At 44.1% G+C, this 23,542-nt stretch overlaps 1 protein-coding gene across 1 annotated transcript in view; it reads left to right on the top strand.

Moving 5' to 3' along the window:
* PDZK1 (PDZ domain containing 1) overlaps positions 1 to 6,598 on the top strand; it is a 107,730-nt gene extending 101,132 nt beyond the window's left edge. The window contains exon 9 of the mRNA XM_086935503.1: positions 5,865 to 6,598. Coding sequence (XP_086791629.1) covers positions 5,865 to 5,939 — 75 coding nt within the window. The 3' untranslated portion in view covers positions 5,940 to 6,598. The remainder of the gene's footprint in view (positions 1 to 5,864) is intronic.
* Positions 6,599 to 23,542: the final 16,944 nt, after the last annotated feature.

Here is a 23,542-nt window from a genome sequence, read left to right as displayed (position 1 = left end):
TATAATTTGGTATGCTAATAATATCCTAGCTTACATAAAAAAATATATATTGTCATAAAATAAGCATGTTAGGTCTGGTTGCTCATTAGAACTGTATGGTAAAAACTGCAGTTAATCACTAGAGAAAGAACTAATAGGTTGCTGATGATGTTGAAAGTACATTTCAATCTGCATGTCAGAATATTTTACTGCATGGATAAGTTCATTGAAAATGTGTCCTCCTTTTAGCTTTCTAAAGCATTAACCATAATTTCTATGACAAAATGAATCCCATCATTTTGTTCATTTCTCAAAGAAATGCTTTATGTTTGACAGTTTTCATTCCACAAAAGATGGCTTCTGGTGTGCTGTTCACTTGTCATAAATATAGAGTGTTTGAGCTCCACTTGTTCATTACAATACTATGAGAAGTTGCAGTAGAATATTTTGGAACTAAGTTACAGAGGATGTTTACAGTACCTGTTTCAGTCTGTATGTCAGAATGTTTTACTAACATGGATGAGATGTAGCTTTGAAGGCGAATGGAAAATGTGCCATCATTTTAGCTTTCTAGAGCACTGAGTATAATTGCTATGACAAAATGAACCCCCTCATTTTTTTTCTTTTCTAAGAGAAATGTTATAAGTTTTACAGCATTTGGTTAAATAAATACAGAATGTAAAAGGTCTTATCATTAGATCACTAGATCACTGTGTAAAGTTGAAGTGGAACAGTAGAACAGTAGGGAATCAATTGACAGGCTGCTACCACTGTTTACACAGGCTGTCAGACTATATTCTCACATGACTGAAGAAGATATTGTGAATTTACAGAAAATATGCTCTCTTTTTAACTTCTGGAGTACCTTCCATAACCTATATTTAAAAATAATTTTCCTTCAAACGCGGTTCATCAAATCCCAGCAGAGGATAAGCGTTTTTCACAGAGTAAAATCAACTTAGAACACACCACAGTTGCTAAAATTATTATAGAAAAACCAACAAATGATTTATATCATGTCTAAAATCTGTTATCACCATTTACATACAGCCCATTTTGTGACCCTAAAAAACAGGCTTCACCTACATGCATTTAAATAAGGAACATGTCCTGAGTTCTGTGGATGCCACAACATGTTGTCCATGTTCTGGCCAACTAATCAAGGATGGTCTTGAGCTCAGGATGTGTTCAACCTGCCCCCCTAGTATATTTTATTATTTCATTTTCAGGACACAGCAACCATGTATGAGTCCTGTAATAACTGTGCCACATAGTGTTCAGGTTGTGGCCAGTCAATCAGGATTGATGAGCCCCCTTGAAAAGTCCAATCAAAGCATATCTGGCACCAACACTGCAGATATACACATTTTAGCTCATTTATGGCCACTCCAAGCACCTCTTTAAACACATATTTCTCAGAAATGGTTAAATAGATGTCCACCTATTTATAAAAAACACTCTTTTTGAGTAAAGTTCTAACTGTTGCCAAATATGGTGTAGTTCCCATCAGTCCTTTTTTAGGTCTCGCCTACGCAGTGCGCATGCGCTGCATAGGCAAAAAGACCTTTTCAGATCGCTTTGGCTTTTCAGCCAAGCACGTGCACGCCTTCCATTGCCTTCAATGGCAACGCGTGCACATCTGGCGATTCACTTGCGGGAGCGCGCACTTCCAGCAATGATCGCTCCCGCAAGTGAATCGCGCTCGCCCCCCTCCTCTCTCCCCCCCCAGCCGCACGAGAAGCTCATGTTTGTTTATTAGGGCTAGGCAGCCTCAATCTGCTGCGGGCCGTATCTTCCTCGAAATGCTTGTTGTTTTTTTCAACTGATGGTGGATTTAAACTATATTTCATTCAGTATTACTGGTAATTTTGATACAAGCTAAACACCTTTTTTTACCGCAGTATTGTAAAGATGAGGACGTTAAAGGGGCTCACACGGACTCAGATATTTTGATTGGTAGCTCTGAAGAGCAAAAGCGTCTCTTTTCCAGTTAGTTATTAGATCGGAAAAAACGCTTTTTATGCTAAACATAAAGGGGGCATTGCTTTAAGTTGTGCGCTTAACCGTGTGAAGAAGACTGTGTAAAATAGTTATTTTAAATATAAACTTAAACCTAAAACGTGTCGACTTGCCGGTATGTCGTGTGGCCTTTGAACCTGCTATATGCCTTAGCGCATCATATATCGAGAAATTAGAATTTTCACATAATTTTGTGTTTTTTTTAGAATTTCCGGAAACATAATGTACTAATTTCCGACAAGTGGTTCTTAAACCACATGCATAAATGTTTTATTCCTAAAAAAACCCTACCTTCTCTGTAATATAAAAATGGTTTAATATCGCCTACTTCGAAAAACGAACCCCCTATGCTCTGTGCGGGATGAACCACGTTTCCCTCAGAACTTCAAAATGATTTCCATGTTGTATACGATTACAAAATACTGAAGCACACTACAGACGCTATACATTCAACGTTTTAAGGTCTCGTTTTATATACAGATGTTAACATCTTCCTGCAGGGCATTGTAATCTCTCCCTATTCTGGGAGAAATGAGGGGAGGGACGGAGAGAGAGGGAGCTATCTGTTCAGGATTACACGGGTAGCCAAATTGAGAATCTGGGATTAGACCTTGAGCCTCCTCGTCTGCCAGTGCACGATTTACCCACCACCTAAAGCCTCGTTGTAGATTGCAATAAATGCTGTAGTTTTTACCTTAAGACCTAAACGTGTAAACTCGAATGACAATAAGAATACCGTCAGACATGCAGAGTGCCTAGAACTGGTGCGAGCGTCTTTCGTTTTCTAGATTTTATGCTGTAGTTTAAATTTGACAATCAAACTGATTTCTAGGAAACAAATGCACCTCAATTCAGTACACACCCACCCTACAGGGCAGGATGTGGCTCATCTGAAGGGACCAAGGAAGTCGTAGAGTGACAAGTGTGATGGTAGCACCTCCCCATGTCATTCATCCAGCACTGTTTGTAAGGCTGCAGGGTTCAACAAAGCAACCCTGCAGCCTTATGGGCGCGGTCTATAAGGCCCTGTGAAGTAATGATGATCATCATATTGTTTGGCCAGATCCTAAAAGCAAACAACAAGCATTGGCGGAGCCAAAAGGTCTCGCCTATGCGACAACTATTGGCTTTGTCAGGGTTTGTTTAGCCATGCTGATCAGTGTGATTGTGGTGCAGCATGGCTAAAAGTAAAAAGGGAAAAGCGCTTCAAAGAAACAAACCATGATTGCGTTATAGCCCCTTTTATTTTCTTTAATTTCAGCAATGCTGTATGGCAACTGCGCAGCTGTACAATGTGGCTCAAACACATCGACAAAGATAATTGTTCTCGCATAGGCGAGGCTTATTGTCTTTGAAAATGCTTGTTTGCTTTTACTTACAATGAGAAATGTAGAACTGCATGTCCTAGAATACAATCTTTTGTTTATTAAGAGTGAACACTAAGTAGACTTTTCGAAAACCAATGTTTCAGCTCACACAACACCTTTTAAAAGGCAAGTCAGGCACCATGTTGTGGCTGTGCGTCTGCGAGAGTGTTGCCTGTAGAGCCTCTTTCTGGTCTTGGCACTGTCATGATACTTGCTGCATTGTTGCTGAGTGTCGCTGTTTACCAGCCAGGAGACGGCCAGGGTTATAAGCAGACTAGGTACATCCAACAGGCAGTGATGGGCAACAAACTACTCACACAAGGTCAAATTCGTATGTGTAGGCATGGGGAGAATACGAGATTTGCCCAGACACAATGTGGAGCCGACGCGGGTCTTGAACCTTACCCTGTCCCTAACTCATCAGATCAGTGCACATTTTCAAGGACATGGTCTTTTGCGCGCAAATACATTTCAATTTTTATTAGAGTTTTATATAGCGGGAACTCCACCCAGAGATATCGGAGCGCTTTACATGAGCACCAGTTACATTACACAGGGACACCTTTATTTTTGGCAGTCGCCAAACAACTAGAAAATAGCGGAAAAAGAAACGACGGAATGCAGGCAAATTGAGGCTGTCTCCAGTGTTATCAGCCCCTCTCGCCCTCTGACGCCCCTCACGTAATCAGGACGGGCCCTTCAACTGAGCCATCACCAGCACTTGGCTGCAGCCCGCTGATGACCAACGCTGCCCTCACTCCTGCGGCCTAGAAGGGACTTTTCAGAGCCCTCAATGTAAACATTCATTAGCCTGGCAGCGGCTGCCCCCTGCTCTGCGGTCTGTGGAGAGGACGTGAGCTCTGGGCAGGGATGTGCTCTAGCAGAGCCCATGCATGGCGCAGGGCTACAGCTGAGTGCAACGACCCTCGGACGGAGCCACCTAGTGTCAAACAAACAACACGTCACGCGCGTTACCATTATTGATGGGGAATGCAGAGGACACGGACAGCATCCGAGCGAACGCCCATTTCGCAGAGGCCGCCGCACCCTCCCGCAGGGGGGGGAGGCTTAGAGGCCGGCGCCATAACCCACGCGGTGCCCACCGGTGTGTAAACTGGTTCTGGGTGCCTTAAAGCACCCAGGAACCAGCGGAAGCGGAGTACGCACCAGCCCGCTCCGACCGGAAGTGACTTTGAATCTTAATATTGAACAATCTGAGATGAAATGGCCACTTTAAAGACAGCAACGAAACCACTAAAAGAGATTGCTTTTGTTCTGATTCAGAGCCTTGGTGAAACAGATAATACAGGACTTCAGATTTTTCAAACCCCAACTGGGATAGACTACATCACCACTCAAATGTAATTTAGGCCTTATGTGATAGGCCACACGCATTGCACTGTCGGCCATTTTTGCGTCACAATTTTCTAAGTAATATGATTGTTCTGTGAGAACTACTCCACAATCTTTCATTAAAACATGACAATTTAATTGCTGTAGCTCGGTTTCACTGCATACTAACGGGTGGTTGCTTTATTTAATTTCGTTCTGTGCACTTGTGGAATGACCTCTGTTGATCTGCGCTCAGCTCCTATGTTCATGTTTGTAAACTACTGTAGATGGGGATTTGGAGATATCATTCCAAAAACACAGGTTCCACAGATGATGATCTGAAGCATTATCAGTACTTTAATGCTGTACATTGCCACTCCCCCTCAGCAAAAAAAGAAGAAAAGAAGCAGTTGCAAGGCCAATAGCTCTGACCTTAGCAAGCTAATGCACTGGTTATTTTTTCTAATTTTTTTATTGCAAGCCTGTGCCACAAGCATAAAAAACGAAATTTGAATAACATCCTTGATGTTACTGTTTTACTAGTTATGTTTTTCAAATCAGGAGCATTTCAATTATGCCAGGCATTATTATTACTGTTTGTGTAAGAGACCAATATAAATTATGACCTAACCAAGCACACAAATTGCAGCCAGCTACTAGGTTACAATATCACTTAAACAATTTCTAACAACATTAACAAGCATTGGCATAGCCAATAGGTCTCTCCTTTGGGACCTTATAACACTTGATGTTGTTGCACCAAGGATGTTGTGCTGGATAACTACTCACTTAGAAGGTCCCAAAGGCGAGACCTATTGGCTATGCCAATGCTTGTTTCTGTAGCTATTACAAAGTTTCCAATGGGAATTAACATGGGAAATTGATTATATGGAACTTCTCTTTTTCTCTACACTGCTTGATGGATTACCCCTAAACCTGTATTTCATTGGGTTACTGGGAATGAAACCATAGAAATAAATTATCCTCCACAATTAAAAAAAAAAAAGCCTCATATTTGTGAGGTATGGATACTATACTACCAGAGGCCTGGTTTCAATATGATATCCTTGAAATCAGTCAATTGATCTCTAGGCATGACAACTCATTGAATTATGGATAATTAGGTATATGCATTTAAATACATATCTTGTTTATTGCTTTTCACAGGCCAGCTCATCGTCATCATCATCAGAAGATTCAGCAAAGAAAAAGGAGGATGAGGATGAAGACACTCAACTGTGATAACACCAAGAGCCACCAGCAACTGCGAGCCCCGCAGAAGGCGAACGGCTGTAGAAGGCTCTGTCCCTTTCCATCAAGACACCACCTTATGTACCTCAGTCTTCCTACATTGCACACATCCTTAAATCTTGTATTTCTCACTGCCTCCTAGGTTTGGAGCTGCATAGTGACTCAGGACACATGAAATGACATTGGCACATCCACACAAATTAAACTATACGTTTCACCTTCTCAAAGTTGAATCCGCCACTGTACGCCTCCCTTGAGTATGTCATCATCCCACATTTAAAACAAAGCTCAATGACACTGGCATGCCATACTGATGTGTATGAGGGCTCAAGATTAGAGCTGGGCATGTGAAGTTACCGAATGGTAAAATCCAGTCGGGTTTCGACCACATGCACAATGAGTCTTCATGATAACATGATGAATTTTTGAGGAGATTAAATACGTTTGTTGGTAATTCTGGAATCCTTCCTGCAGTTTGGTAGCCAAAGGCACAGTTTTAAAGCTTTTGAATGAAGGAACCAATTAATTTGGTATGTGTCATGTGCAAAAAAAAATGCTTCCATGGGCTGCCAAACCATCAAGTTGAAAAGTAAAAAAAAAATAGAAAGGATCAAAAACCTAAGTAAATAAACCATTATTTCAAACAGGAAGAACTTGGTGTTTTCTAACCCTTGGATACAGACCGCTTTAGCGGAGGTCTGTAGGCAGACCTCCCGTATCTAGTATATAAAATATACTTACAGATGGCTTTGGGGCAGCTACTTGCCTGTCTCACCGGGAAATGTCCTGTACAACGCTGGCATTACATCGCAATGCCTTTACAATGCAACTTTATAACAGAGGTGCCTTTACATCGCATGCCATTACAACGCATGCAATTACAATGCATGTCATTGCAACACATGCCATCACAACGCATGCTATCACAATGCATTGTAAGGTTAGTAATGGAGAATTTTAAGTTTTACGGTCGGTATGGGTTTTGGGGTAGTTGGGATTAGTAATATTTACCCCTACGCTATCCATCAATTTCCCTACGGTTGCACTCACTGGAGTGGGAATAGTAATTTTTATCCCTACATTATCCAACACTTTACCTACGGTTGCACTCACAGGGGTGGGAATAGTAATTTTTACCCCTAAGCTATCCAACACTTCCCCTACTGTTGCATTCACTGGAGGGAGAATAATAATGTTTCCCCTACGCTATCCAACACTTACCCTACTGTTGTAGACAAATATATTATGCGTTGTAATGGTATGCGTTGTTTGAAATGCGTTGGTTGGAATGTGTTGTAATGGTAGTCTTAAAAAATGCGCTGTTTTTGGTGTGCGTTGTAAAATCATGAGATGTAATGGTAGTTGCACTGTAAAAACTATGATGTAAAAGTATATGTTGTAATGTCACATATTCGTCTCACCTCCCAACACCTGATTCAATGGCTTTTCTCCCTCTTCTTGTGTTCATCCAGGTCAGGCATACTTTAGTCTTATAGTGGTCTGATTCACTGAGGTATCCTCCACTGCTGACATCAGACATCAATCTCTATCCCCCCACTTCCATTATCCCCCTATTTTTAACACCCCTGCTCCCACCTTCCACACAGATTTGTTTTTTAATCCGCCAGCCCTTTTACGTATTTTTTGCATCCTGCCACACAATCAGCAGGCGGCCATCTTAAAGTGATTTTCCCACTGTTCCAAGATGGCCACCCAAGCATGCCCATGTGCACAAATGCACTGTGGGCAGTATCATATGCTTTAGGATTATTTTAGCAAATCCCATTAAAAAATGGCCACCACCAATATGTTCACTGTCTGAAACATACTGGCTTGGCAAGTGATCATATTCTAATAGACAATATGTAAAAACATTTGGGGACAGATCAGTAGGTTAAGCAGCATCTTTTTGCCACATTTTGAATACTCTGTAGCTTCTATAGTATTAAAAGTGGTGCTCCAAAACAGAGTGCATAGTCATAGTCTCAGTGGGCGAGTACTGTGATGGTGGTTTGGATCTGAATGATAGTCTTACTTTTTGTTTGGCTTTGCTAAGACTTCTCAGAGACACAGAATTATAGGTTTTTAGTCTGGGATAGGTTTCTTACATTTACCTATGTAGAAGTTACCCACAAATTGTCAGAGTTCCCATTGTTTCATATGTAGAAAAAATAATCAGTGTGGCATCTTGTCACATAGTTTGACTACAAAGAGACACTAAGAAAGCTACTGTTATGCAGGCGGTTGATGCTTACTGTTAGAAATGGGGGTCTCTAGTTAACAGTGATAGGTACCTTTGTCCATATAGGGACCCTTGCTTCTAGTCAGGGTAAGGGGGATACACACTTTAGATAACCCCTGCTCACCCCCTTGGTAGCTTGGCACAAGCAGACAGTCTTATCCCAAAGGCAATGTGTAAAATATTTGTACCAACACTCACAGTAACACAGTGAAAACACCACAAAAGGACACCACACCAGTTTAGAACAAGAATGTATCTTTATCTAAACTAAACAAGACCAAAACCACCAAAATCCAACGTACATCATGAAAATATGACTTTTAAAAAGGTTTCAAGAACATGTACCATAGAAAACAATGGATGTGTGACTTTTCACCAAAATACCTGTAGATGCGTCAAAGTTCCAAAAGCCAAACAGTCGTAGAGTCAGAAAACAAAGAGATGCGACTCTCCTGAGGCCTTGGGGAGACAGTTCTGCAACTCGCAGAGGGCAAGTTACGCTGAATCCGGTCTGTATGGGGAGTGATGCGTCTATTCTTCGTGATGTTACCGGTTCGCAGGTGATGCGTCTGAAAAGAGTGCCACACACGTAGAATGCATGGAAATCCGGAACGCATTGGCGATCGATGAGGCGGCGTCGAGTGGTGTTGCGTCTGTCCTCTTCAGCTGCGATCCCTCGATGTGTTAATTCTTGCAGCAGCGTTAGGTGCTCTGATGGTTTTCGCAGCGGCACGGCGATGCGTGGAAATTCTTCTCAAGCCGTGGAGATGCTTCGAGAAAACAGCCACAAGGAGAGCAATGCGTCTATTTTTGAAGTTCTTCGCCTTTCCTGTTTCTTTCAGTTCCCAAACAGCAGCAACAACCTCCAGTGGCCCCAAACTGGCGCAGGCACCACTTGGCAGGCTAGAACTCACAGCAGCAGAGTTCAAGGAAGGGGGGGTGAAGTCTTTGTGTCATTGAGACTTCAAAACAGGAGGCCAGCACACTTCAGGCTCTTGAAGATTTCCTTCAAGCGGGGGACACAACACACAGCAAAGTCCTTCTCCATTCTTTGGCAGAAACAGCATTGTGACAGGCAGACACAGCCCTATTCAGGTGCAGGTCTTACTCCTCCCACCACTCCAAATGCAGATCAGGCATATTCAGCTTAGTGCTGACTCATCCAGACTTCTAGAGCAACTGCACCTCCCCTGACCCTGTCACTCCAAAGCCAGACAGTCAATTCACAAACAGGCAGAGGCACACAGGATGGTTGAACAAGAAAATAGTACTTTCTAAAAGAGGCATTTTAAAACACACAATTTAAAAACCATCTTTAATAAAAGATGTGTTATTAAATCCTGAGTTCAGGGATACCAAACTCAATTTTTCTATTGTATCCCTATGCGAACATATGCTTGTAAAATGTCACAAAGTATTCCCCATTCTGTCCTACGGTGCAAGATAGCCTTTCAATAGTGAAAAACGAAATTGGCACTATGTCACTATCAGGACATGTTACACACACCAGTACATGTCCTACCTTTCAAATACACAGCACCCTGTCCAAGGGGGTAGCTTGGGAGTACCACAGGGGTGCCCTATTTGTAAGAAAAGGAAAGGTTAGGGCCTGGCAAGTGGGCGCTCTTGCCAAGTCGACATGCCAGTTAACAAACTGCGCACAGGCACCGCGGTAGCATGCCTGAGACATCTTTTCAGGGCTACTCATGTGGGTGGCATAATCAGTGCTGCAAGCCCACTAGTAGCGTTTGATTTACCATCCCTGGCACACTCTGTGCACTTTACTAGGGAGCTACTGGTAAAACAAATATGCCAATCAGGGAGAACCAATCACAATAACAATTTACACAGAGAGCATATGTACTTTAGCACTGTCAGCAGTGGTAAAGTGCCCAGAGTCCTAAAGTCAACAAACACAGGTCATGAAAAAATAGTAGGAATCAGTAAAAGGCTTGGGGATAACCCTGCAAAAAGGGAAATTTCCAACCCGTATGCATAGGTGGATGGACTGAGGAAACCAGGGCCCAATCAAAGGAATTAAATATACTGCAAGATTCTTTCTTCAATAAGATTTTCACATATTATCAGCGAACCGCTTGTCCTTCAAGCCACAGTAGGTGTGAAAGTTAGCAATTATTTGAAGGCACTCAGAATGGAACCCATTCCAACTATTTTAGATCTATGTATAAAGAAATTACATTATAATACTATTTATAATCTTTCAAAAATCTTTTAAAAACAAATAACCTTTGTTATTAAAACCCAACAGTCAATTACTGATGTCTGCTTACTTCATTGAAACTCAGCTATTTAAGCTTTTCATCAATGGTCTCTGCATGTTCTGAAGAGAGCCAAATTCTCTGCGTAAAGGCACATGTCCCCTTCTTTTGTGGTTTAAAACAGGATTGTAACACTTTTGGCATCTCCTTTTAGAAGGCTACCATTTATCTTGTTTTATTCTAACACATGTATGACTTACTGCTATTCATTCTAAAGACTCTATTCATTTGTTCATATGTAGAGAAGGACTGCTTGCACAATCACTCCAATCACATCTATGGGTAGCAAGATGTTTGGATGGTAGGGCGCCACTTATTCAACTGTATTGTTAATAGACAATGGTCACATATATAACTCCGGACAGTATGTTTACGTAAAGGACCATCTCAATGAAGGACACCCTGATTCCACTTGGTGGTACTATTGTAGTTGTAGGTTCCAGCAGAGCCTAATTAAAAGTAAACATGGGATCATGAACTAAAGAAGCTTGCAAGATCTCTGTGAAAATATTGGACTGGCATTCTGAGCGCGATCTGGTCCAGAGGTTTGCAGCTTTATGTACTAGGTACTAGGTAATTATCTCCTGAGGCAGAAGCCGGGAGCAGATATTTCTTTTTAATTCACGCCGCACTTTGTTTTAAATCTGTACTTACAATTTAACTTGCACTGACTGACAGCTTCGGTCCCTGCCGATCTCTCAGCCGAGTAGGTGCTGTTTTTTTTGGTGGGACAATACACACTCACACCACTGCAGGAGTGGGTAGACATCTTGGGGGGACAGCGCGATCAGCGCTCTAGTGTTTGCTCTTCGGACTCTATTAAAGAGGATGAAAACGCGCACGTGCTGCGGACGCGCGCAGCGGGTGCAACAGTGGCGCACCAAAGGCAAGTCCGTCTGCGCCCGTCCGCGCCCAAACGAGCCCAGAGGTCAGAGACGCTGCCTCTTTTAAGGAAAATATCCGCCATCCAGCTCCCAGATATTATTAAGCTTAATCCTCAATTGAAATTAAAACATTGGCACAAGTTAATACCCACTCCTATGCAAATTGTGCTCAGAAGTTCTCGCTTTTTTTTAGAAGGGCCGGTAACCTGCAACCATTGTCAATTTCAAATGGCAACGCCAGCAGGGGATCTTCAAACCCCTGGGGTAACACTAGAACCAGCCACTATGAGTCAGAAATATATTTTGTGCAATGTTAGATCTCTTGCCAAACACCCATTTGAAATATGGGACATGATTGCTTTGCATGACCCTGCAGTCTCCTTCTTCACCGAAACATGGCTGTGCTCCTCTAACCATCCTATGATTACCTTGGCCATTCCAGAGAATTATAAATGTATTCACTTGGACAGAGAGACTAAAACAGGAGGAGGTGTTGCCATCGCCTTAAAAAATCACCTACCTGTGAACTGGGTGTCTACGGTCAGTAATGACTGTTTAGAATTAGGAATCTTTAAAGTCTCCTTGTCCGCTTCCGACAGCTGGTATGGGGCCTTAGTTTATCGGCCCCCAGGTCCCAGAGCCAAATTTACAGATCTTCTGGTGGAACATCTTGCCCTACATGTACTCGCTGCTAACAAATTTCTCCTGCTTGGAGATTTTAACTTCCATGGGGATAATTCTACCGATCCCCAGGTCATTAAACTTCTTTCCTCTCTAGAACTAATGGGACTTACCCAATTGAAGGTGCCACACATAGAGCAAGTCACCTATTAGATCTGTTTTTTTCCAACATAGACCAGTTGAGATGTGACCCTCCTGATCCCCTTTCTTTGATGTATCACTCTTTGATCTCGATCTATACTCAGCAGTTGTGCCAGAAGAGCTCTAAAAGCCCCATTAGACATATTCCTGAACAGAGTAGGACTTGGCGCAATCTCTCCCCAGAGGCATTTAACAAGGCTTTCTCCCCAGAATTGGTAACTAACATTATGGAAGTATCCAAAAAGCTGGAGGCATTTAATACTGCCTTGGAAACAGCCCTAGATGCGGTTATACCAAAAAAGAAACTGAGCCTATTCAACTGCAGCCCTCCACCCCTTGGTATACGGTGGAACTCAAAATGGAAAAAGTCAGTTGCAGGCGTTTGGAAAGAACGTGGTGCTCTAGCAAGACTCACCAAAACAGACTTCTCTACAGACAGGCTCTAGATAAATACCATCTTAACTTAAAAGGGGCTAGACGCCGGTTTATCATCAACCACATTGAAAATGCTAGTAACTCTCCGAAAATATTGTTTGGTATAGTACGAGATTTTGTATCTCCTAAAGTCTGTGGTCGGGCATCTGTTGAATCGCAGGATCTATGTAATTCCTTGGCGTCCTATTTCCATGAGAAAATATCAAAGATTTATGAGAACTTTCTTCCCTCTCATGACGCTGCACTCCACTTCATCGGAGGAGCAGAATAAGATGGTAGTCAGTTCTCTTAGCAGTTTTGAATTGATCACAACAGAGGAGGTCATAAAAGGTCTTGCTGCCGCTAAATCTGGGTCACCGTCAGATCTTTGCCCTCCAAAAACAATGGCGCTGCTAGCCACAAGCTGTGCCCCGGTAATCCGAGATATATTTAATCATTCAATCCATACTGGTACTATCCCAGCCATTTGGAAGGGGGCATTTGTACGCCCTATATTAGAATAACCCATGGTTATTACCGTCCTATTTCTTTGCTACCTTTGTTGGGCAAAGTGATGTGATGTGATGTGATGCGGAATTTATATAGCGCACTATCACTCCACGAAGCATCTTGGCGCTTTGACTCCACCCAGCTGAAGGTGTCCAGAGCTGTACTGTCCCCAAAGGAAGATAGATTCACATAAGTGCTTTGCATGCTGGGTCCAACAGGCTATATATCCAAGTTTTCAGGGATTTCCTAAATCCTTGTTCGGGTGTGATCTCACGAAGCTGGTGGGGTAGTTTATTCCACGCCCTAGCGCCAATCACTGCCAGGGATTTACCTCCCTTTGTCACAAGTCTAAATTTAGGGACAATGAGCAGGTTGGCTGTAGAGGACCTAAGATTACGAGAGGGGTGGATTCGCGCAAAACTTTTGCGAAGATGTATCGGACCCTGCGTGTGAAAAGCCCTATAGGTAATGGTCACGACCTTAAATAAGTTGCGTTTGTGAATTGGGAGCCAATGGAGGGCATCTAGTGCAGCAGAGGCCGAGGACTTTCTAGGCCATCTGAGTACCAATCTAGCTTCTGCATGTTGGACCATCTGAAGTCTGTGCAGGGCCGATTTGTTTGACCCTGCATACAAGCTATTGCAGTAGTCCAGTCTTGATGTAATTAACGCCACTGCGACCGTGCGCCTGGCTGCAAGGGGGAGCAGGTCAAAAAAAAATTCTGAGGCCCTTTGTGATGTTGAAACAGGCGCCTGCTACCTCCCTTGCTTGCTGTTTAAACAAAAGGGTATCATCAAATTTGATCCCTAAGTTTCGTGCTGCCTTGATTGTGTTTTGCGGGGCTACCGCATCCTCTAGCCACCACATCTGAGGAGACAAGGGGTTGTTAAATCCGAACGGTGGAATTTCCGTTTTGGCGGAATTACACTTTAGGTGATTATTTGTCATCCAAGTGAATGTCGCAGATAGGCAGTCTTTCAAGGTCTGTTCAGCATTGGCCAAGTCCTTATCCAGGACTAGGACTAGCTGCGTATCATCAGCGTAAGCAATAGTGCTGATGTCAAATGAAGAGATTAATGTGATCAGGGGGACCATGTAAAGATTAAAAAGTGTGGGGCTCAGACTTGAGCCCTGCAGTACCCCTGTCTTCAATGCCTTTTCCTCAGAACAAAACTGTCCCAACGTAATTACCTGACGCCTATGTGTCAAGAAATTTTTGAGCCATCTAATACGGTGCCTGCTATGCCCGCATTGGCCAGGCAATCTAAGAGGATAGCATGGGACACCGTATCAAACGCTGCAGATAGATCTAAAAGGATCAGGACAGCCTTCTTGCCCTGATCCAGCGCAGCTCGTATGGTCTCCGTTGTGAACAGCAGGGCCGACTCCGTCGAATGATGGGCTCTTAAGCCTGCTTGGTTAGAATGAAGAATGTTATTCTCTTCTAGGAATGCCGTAAGCTGCTTATTTACACAAGTTTCCGCCAATTTGCAAAGGGCTGGAAGAAGCGAGATGGGGCGCAAATTGGATAGAGTCGTGGGGTCCTGTAATGTCTTCTTCTAAAGCGGTCTTACTGCTACGAATGTCCATTGTTTTGGAATCTCCCCCAATTGAAGTGATGAGTTAATAATGGAGTTTATTGCAGGATTGGCCTCCTCTATTATAGCTTTTAACAGAATCGGGGGACAAGGATCAAAAGGAGAGCCTGACTTAATTAGAGATATAGCCTGGTGGGTATCCTCCAGGCTAATCGGGGTGAAGGTTTCCCAACAAGCCATGTAAGAATCTATTTTGCCCCATGACTCTGAATCCACTGGTTCAGCCTGAGGGAAATCTTTGGTGAGATTGTGTATTTTCTGATCAAAATAGTTAGCTATCTCGTCACATAAAATCTGGGACGATGGAATATCCTGTGATAAGAATTTAGGATTTCTGAAACTATTGACAATTTTGAAGATTTCCTTTTGCTTGTTTTTTGTAGCTTCGATCCTGGTCGTGTAAAAGTTGGCTTTCGCACGTTTGATCAAGGTGTGATAGTGCCTCCTAGCTGTCTTGTACGCCTCATGTTCTTTACTATCATAATGGCGTCTCCATCTACGTTCTAAAACTCTGACTTCCCCTAATGTTTCTTTTAGTGTACTCGAAAACCAGGGCGCAGATTTCCTCTCTTGCCGGGATCTAGGCCTTGCACCTATGGGTTTCATCTTATTCCCTATTGCACTGATCCATCCCTCGAACCTATGGTTATCTATGGTGGTATTCTCTGACAGAATAGGTTTGCCCCTCTTCACCCAGCTTGAAAAATCAGGGTGATCTATGATTTTACCCCAGCACGGAGAAAGCCTCCCATTGCTTTGTACCCCCTTCTTCATTGCTTCATTGCTATCTACCCTAAGAAAGAACGCAATGAATTTATGATCTGACCAGGTTTGAGTCAGGGGGGGGCTCTACCCTCATTGTGTCCAAGTTAGAACTAATACAGTCCAAAATGTGCCCTGCTTTGTGGGTAGGTTCTAAAGTTCGCGTGGTTAAACCAAGAACATGTATTATCTCCGTGAAGCAAGAAACACTTGGATCATTAGTACTATCCAGATGAAGATTTAAGTCACCCAATAGTGTGAAGTTGGTGAATTTAAGGGTCAGGTTACTCAGAACTTCCCCCACACTTTCCAAGAACTGCGTGGGTTGGCCCGGTGGACGGTATATCAATGCTCCAGCAAAGGTAAAAGAATCGTGAGCCTGGATGCAGAAGCCTACACTTTCAGCTCCTTTGATATCCGCTAGCTCCGTTATTTTGCATGTTAAAGATTCTCGGTGGATAATCGCCAGATCTCCACCCCGCTGTACTGGTCTATCCAACCTCTGAATTAGGAAACCTGGTGGAAGAGCATGCACAACATCAGGGTTGGACCATTCTCTTAGCCACGTTTCGGTAACAAACAGACAGTCCAGATCTTTCTTCTATGAGGTCGTGTATATGTAGTGCATTTTTACACATAAGTATTGGAAGCCCGTCTGCGCCAGTCCTACGCCTCCCGCCAGAGATGCTGGCCAAAATCTACCGGATAAGGGCTTTTACTCTAGAGAGGAGTTGCTTAGTTTAGACCCCTCTAAGCCCCAAGGTTGTTTGGCCCCGCTTAATCCCTTGAGTGGCCCGATAACTTGTGTATGCGATCAATTTAGTCTCCCTACCCCTACTACCATAGGAGCTTTTCTTAAATCTCCTTTGCAACAACGACTAAAGGTGCTACAGTTGAATGTGAGGTTGTTACTTAAACACCATGCAGAAATATTTGATCTTATAGTTGATGAGTCTCCGGATATCTTCTTCCTAATGGAAACATGGATGAGGGACGACCTCACGACCATTCCGAACTTAGCACTACTCCCTGAATATTCGATTACTCTGGTAAATAGAGCTACCAGAGGAGGCGGCATTGCTGTGATCACGAGATCTGCCTACTCCTGCCTCTTTGAGAAGGTTAATATGAAAGGTGGGGAATGCGCATATTTTAACATTACCATTAACCCCTTCCGTGCGGCCGCGATTCCCCCCGTGTGCGGCCGCCGAACGAACAGGGCGGGGCCGTGACGAACCCCAGCCATCATCAGCACACGAGCACAGTGGAGCGTGACGGCTGGGGTTCGTCACCATCATGGAAGGGGTTAATACTCAATTTACCTTTGCAGGGTTATTAATATATCGGCCCCCTGGACCCATGTGCGGGTTTAATATCTCTCTTTTGGAGACTGTAGAACGTTCGCTGTGGGGTCAGCTAATTTTAGTATTTTAGGCGATCTTAATCTTCACTTTGAGTTGGAACACGATCTGACGATTCGTACCCTGGTTGCTGATTTAGCCGCCTTTCAGCTCCTTCAAAGAGTAAAAGGCCCCACCCATAATGGAGGCCATGTGTTGGATCCGATTTTTACGAATATCCAGTTGTCCAGTACCACCAAACCTACACTGATAGCCTGGTCAGACCATTTTTTTGTGGATTTGACTTATTATATCCCTACCTCTAGCGTTTGTAAAATTCAAAGAGCCATGCGCAAAAGATCTTGGCGTAAGCTCCGATTAGAGGATTTTCATGCACTTTTGGGATCTGATCCATTGGGTCCTTTTACTGACATAGAGACAGGTTAGGACTCCTTTTGCACATGGCTAACTCGGGCACTAGATAGACTCATACCAGCCGAATGGGTTAAAGGACGCACGCAGGACGCCAACCCTTGATACAATGATACCCTGGCGGCTTGAAGAAGATCTGTAAAATATACGAACGTGAGTGGAGGAAAGATTATTCCCTGGAGAAAAAGACCTGTTACTTAAAAGAGCTTAAGATGTATCATAAAGCCATTTGTAGGACTTGGGCCGAGTACTATGCCTCCAAAATAAAAATCAGCTCTAATCCTGCTAAAGTTATCTTTAAGATTCTTAAAGAACTCAGCACAAAAAAATCTTCTAATAATATCCCTACTTCGGCGGCCCAGTGTGAAGAGCTGGCCTCCTTTTTTGTGGAGAAGATCCGGGGCATTTATCTAGCCTTCACACCTGTGAAAGCGCCTTGTTCGATCTCTGTCACGAGACCTAGTCTTGTCTCTAAACTGTTGGTTATTCCCAAAATCTCTGAGGAGAAGTTTGACAAATTAACTAGGCATATTACATCTGGCTCTCCGGCAGATCCCTTTAAGCCTGCCCAATTTAGAGACTCTTCCTTGTACTGTCTGTCCCCGCTACATAGTCTTATTAATGCTTCTATTTCAACTGCTACCATTCCAGCTAAGTGGAAGCAGGCGTGGGTCTCCTCCATACTCAAAAAACCCTCCTTAGACCATTTGAAGCCCGAAAATTTCAGGCCCATTTCCCTGCTACCCTGGGCTGCGAAGATTGCCGAGTTCCATGTAAACTCAATCCTTACCAACGTTTTAAATGCTAATGACACTCTGGATGAAACTCAGCATGGGTTTCGCGTCATAGCACAGAGATTGCGCTCCTGGCTATGATGGAGCACCTTTGTTCCACTCTTGATCATGGTCAAACGGCGGCACTGATCCTATTGGATCTTAGTGCCGCCTTTGACACTGTCTCCCACCAGATCCTGCTCCACCGGCTTGAAGAGGCAGGGATCACGGACATGGCTCTTGCCTGGTTTAGGTCTTTCCTGACCGATAGATCATTTCGTGTTTCCACCCCTCCCTTCCTTTCCAGGGCGCATTCCATTGAGCAGGGTGTTCCTCAGGGCTCGGCTTTGAGCGCCACCCTGTTCAATCTTTACATTCAGCCACTGGCTGCGGTCGCCAAAGTGTGGGACCTTAACATCGTGTTGTACGCTGACGATACGCAGCTAGTGATCGCCCTTACGGATAGCGCCACCATGGAACACGTTAGGTTCAAAACTGGTCTGGCCGCTGTAGCAGACTGGATGACAGTTAACTGTCTACAACTAAATGCCTCTAAGACAGAGGTGTTATTGGTCGGAAGAAATACCGATTTATGGGTGGACCATTGGTGGCCATCTACTTTGGGGCAAGTTCCTACACCGAAGACAGAAGTGAAAAATCTGGGAGTCTGGTTAGACTCAGATTTAAGATTCTGTACCCAAACGAAAAAGGTTGCCGCCACATGTTTCGGCATATTACGCAGCTTGAAACCGGTCTTGAAATTCTTCGATCCCGCTACCAGGCAGTTGATTGTACAGTCTACGGTGCTGTCCAGATTGAACCATGCATGTTCATTGCTTTTAGGTGCTAATAAGGCGGAAATTGCTCGACTGCAGCGCATTCAAAATGCGGCTGCTAGGGCCTTAGTAGGCCTGCCACATTTTAGCCCTACCTCTGCTACTATCCGGAAACTTCACTGGCTCCCAGTAGCTCAGCGGATACAGTTTAAGACCTTATGTATCTCATTTAAAATCTTAAGACTGTCTACCCCCATAATGCTGGGGCCACTGCTGAACATGTATGTGCCCATGCAGGCTCTACGCTCGGCTGGTCAGAACCTGGTTGAGGTACCCTGGTTCAATCGAAGCAGGGCGGGCGGTCGTTCCTTCCGCTTCTTAGCAGCAAAATTATGGAACACTCTACCAGTCCATATTCGGGAAATGGAGGAGCTGTTCCAATTTAGGAAAGCCATCAAAACACATTTATTTCCTTTGAAATAACCTTCTTCTGTTTGTCTATCTCCCTGAATTCAGTTTTGTTTCTCCTACAGGATTAGCGCCGGGACGCCCCTTTGCTGGGGCAGCTGAGCGCTTTACAAGACAATATAACATAACATAACAAGGTATTATTAACCGACAATTAAGTTCTTACTTGGAAGATAATCATCTTTTGGTTCCCTCGCAGTTGGGTTTCCGGACAGGTTTTAGCACAGAGACCACGATTCTGGCCGTGACCGACTCTCTCAGACAGACTATAGATGTGGGAGGCTCAGTAATTCTGATCCTCCTAGATCTCTCCGCAGCTTTAGATACCATCTCACATTCTAAGCTGGCGGAGAGATTTCTTTCCTGTGGTATCAAGGGGGTTGCTTTCAAGTGGTTCAAGCACTTTTTGTCTGAGAGAACCCAAACGGTTATGATGGGACCTTCACCTCTGCAAAAATTCATCTCGACAAGGGTGTTCTGCAGGGCTCTTGTTTAAGCCCAACCCTTTTCAATTTATACATGGCTCTGCTGGCAGGGATAGTCGAGTGGCTGAGTTTTGAGATCATCTTGTATGTTGATGATACTCAGCTTATGTTTACCATCGGTCCAAACACAGAGGTTGACAAAATCCGTTTTAAAAATTCGCCAACGACAAAAATCCGGAGGCATCAAAAATTACCCCACCAAAATACACTTTAACATTTTGCAGAAAAACATAAAATACAAACAAAAACACATTTTGCAATTACTCCAAGGCCATTTATAAATCAATAGATGTTTTTCAAAAACATATAGCACAGGAAACATCTTTTAAAATACACCCAGTGCTGGCCGGCCGTGGGCAGACTGGACACCAAGCAGTTAAATGAGCAAAAAATGTACATAATTCACAAACAACACACACCAAAATGAAGAAAAAGTACTTTAAAACCAGGACCCGAGCCATCCCAAAAATATGCAAACTAAAAAAGTAAATGCTAAATAGGCCCCAACTGCAACTCAAGGCCACCCACAATCAAATATAAAAACTAATAAAAAAATGAAAAAGGTCATTGTAAGAAACTGGCTCCACCAAAATGAGATATCGTGTGTATAGAGTCTAAGTGTTCCCAGAGGTAGGCAGAGGTTAAAGTTAGATAGAGCCTTACTCTCTAATAGTGGTAGCTTGGCCGAGCAGTAAGGCAGTATCAGAGGACAGTGTTAAGCATTTGATGTACACACTCAGTCAGCAAATGAGTTCACACACTCAAGAACTGAACTCTAGGCCAATTGTTTTTGTATAAAAATATACTGTTGTTTATTTTTAGAACCAAGCAAGCCTGGTACAGGTAAGCATTAAAATACTTTTCAGTAATAAGTTACTGGATATAGAACAGTTTGAAAATGCAATAGAAATTGCAGTTTCTTTGATTTACAGGGGAGCAGTAGAACGCAACACTTAGCAAATGCAGTACATTAAAATGAATAGGCTTTTTCAGTGAATTACAGGTACGTTAATTTTTAAGTTACTTTTCTAACTCAGTGCTGGATACCTAGATTCAGCAATGGGACATTTCCTGGAAAAAGGTAAGACATTACGTTTTGGTTATTCGTGCGATTTTTAAAGAATATTTTCAGATTTCAAAACTTTTTGGAGCAGTACATTGAAATGAATAGGCTTTTACAGTAAATTGCAGGTAAGTTACTTTTCACGTTACTTTTCTAACTCAGTGCTGGATACCTAGATTCAGCACTGGGACATTTCCTGCAAACAGTTGAGCAAACGCGTTTTAGTTATTTGTGCGATTTTTAAAGAATATTTTTAGGTTTCAAAACTCCACCCTAAGAAACTTTTTGGAGAAAAAGTGTCAATGTTATTCAATTGGAGGAAAACAGGTTAACGATTCACAGGTAAGTAAACGACTGTGGGAGTTAGGGTTCTGGGGTTAGACTCAGGGGGATCCCAGGGACAGTGATACACTGTTGTTGCACCCTCAGCGGCACTAGGGCGGCCGGGTACAGAGTGTTGAGGCCCAATGTTATCCAATGGGGGATAGGGGACCTCCGGTTGGTGGCTGCTGGCAAGCAGGCCACTGGGTTGTGGGCGCAAAGCTCCTAAGGTTAAGGACAGGGCAAATGGGGAAACAAAGTAGCACAAAAGGTGCACCCCCAGCGGCACTGGGGAGGCCGGGTGCATCGTGCTGTTTCGATGTCGGGCACCATGTTGTTATCTATAGAGAACCTCCGATTTGAAAAAGCACTGCAGACAGGGAGACAAAGGACTTCTGGGTGCGACCACCACTTGGAGAGGTAAGTTGGGATGTTAGGGGTTGGTTAGGCACCATCTGTTTGGGCACACAAGGCCATGGGGCGTCGGGTGCAGGGGTGCCTTTTGGGGTCGGATCTTCTTACCAGCTCCTGGTCGTGGTTAGGGGGAGCTTCTGGATTTAGGCTGCAGGCGTATGCTGGGGGCTTGAGGCACGGCAGGGGTCGCCGGTTCTCAGATCAGGATTGCTGGGTGACCTCCTCATGGTGTTTATTCATTTGAGCTCAGGCCGTGTTCCGCGGGTACAGAGTGGGCTGGATTCGCAGTCTCTGGCTGGCACCAGAAGCTGCAGTTTGAACAAGTCTGGTGTTCATGGGAGATTGAGTCTTTGAAGTGAAGGCAGGAAGGTCCTCCGGGGATTTTGAGGTTGCTGGCTGCAGGGCACACCGGGATTTCGCAGGAGCAGGTTTAAGGGGAGACATTCCTGTAGGGCTGGAGCCAAGTCAGTGGGCATTGTCCTCTTGTTAGCTCTGTGCGGCTCTTTGTCCTTCTTATCTTCTTTTCTGGATCTACTGAAGGAAGGTTCAGGGTGCCTCCTAAATACTAAATTTAGGGGTGTTACAGGTAGGTAAAGGGCAGGGACCAATGGGTCCCTTCCCTGCAGTGGGCACACCCCCTATTCTGCCACTCTCCAGTGGGAGGGGGGCAGGAGCCTCTTTCTGGTTGGCTGGGTCCCCCCATCCTCAAGATGGTGGGGACTCAAGGTTGTGCTTCACCTCGCCTCCCCCACCTTAGGGGTCGAGTTGGCAGAGGTGGGCACACCTCCCTTCCTCACTTGTTTTTCCCCCCAGTTCTCCAGCCCAAAGTGGGCGGTAGAACCAGTGGGGACCAGTTGCTGAAAACAGCAAATGGTCTGAAGAGGCTCACAAAGGCGGCATGCCTTTGAAGCGTCTCCTTTGTGAACCTTGCCCATCCTCGGGGACGAGGCTTGGCACCTAGTCCTAGGATGTGCTTTGTGTCAGGCCCCTGAGAGCAGGATTTCTCGATCCAGGGGTCCATAAACATGTCTGCTGGTGGCAGCCTAGGCAGTCACTCACTTAGGTCACTAGAAGTTGGTCGAGTTTCAGGGGGCATCTCTAAGATGCCCTCTGTTGTGCATTTTTCATTAAATCCCACACTGGCATCAGTGTGGGTTTAATGTGCTGAGAAGTTTGATACCAAACATCTCAGGTGTCAGTGTAGCCATTATGGTGCTGTGGAGTTTGTAATGACAAGCTTCCAGTACCATATACTCTTAATGGCAGCACTGCACTTACAATGTCTAAGAATGAACTTAGGCACTGTAGGGGTACAGGGCTCATGCCCCTGTACCCTCACTACTGGCATAGGGCACCCAGCTAGAAGGGTGACTGATCTATGCCAGGGCAGTGGGTTGTAGACATGGCACACAGGGATATATGCCATGTCGACTCTTTACTTTGTTCTGCACAAAAACAAGCAGCCTGTAAAGGCAGTGTGTGCGTGTGTAAAGGTACAGGGCCTCTAAAGGTGGCACAATAAGTGCTGCAGCCCTTAGAGGTCTTCCCTGGTCACAGTGCCCTGGGTACCAGTGGTAACATTTACCAGGGGCTGACCTGTGGCCAGAGATGCAAATTGGGTTAGTTTTGGGGAAAGAACACAGGTCTTGCGAACATTATTAGCAGGGATCCAGGGCACACCAAGAAAAAGAGCATTAGTAGTCTGGCAAAAAGTTGGGGGGTTACTGCAACAGAAACCCACTTTCCTAAAGTAATGACCTCCATCAAACAAGAAACGTATCCAAATGTTCTTTAATTGACTTTATTTCTCACAAAAAAAACGTAAAATCCAATGGTATTTGCAGCAGGGATTGTAGACAAACGGAGCAAACTCTTCCTTCCAAATCTAAGTGCAGGGGTAACCTTTAGAGGAGGTAAGACGTTGTGCACTGTTAGAAACAGAGAACACACACTACACACCTTAAGTGAGGTAAATTGTGCACTGAGAAAAGAAGGTAAAAATGAGTAAGTG

This window comes from Lissotriton vulgaris, chromosome 8 (genome assembly GCF_964263255.1).
Source record: "Lissotriton vulgaris chromosome 8, aLisVul1.2, whole genome shotgun sequence".
NCBI classification, from domain to species: Eukaryota; Metazoa; Chordata; class Amphibia; order Caudata; family Salamandridae; genus Lissotriton; species Lissotriton vulgaris.
The sequence above is the reverse complement of the archived record's forward strand: the minus strand, read 5'-3'. Positions and strand labels throughout refer to the sequence as shown.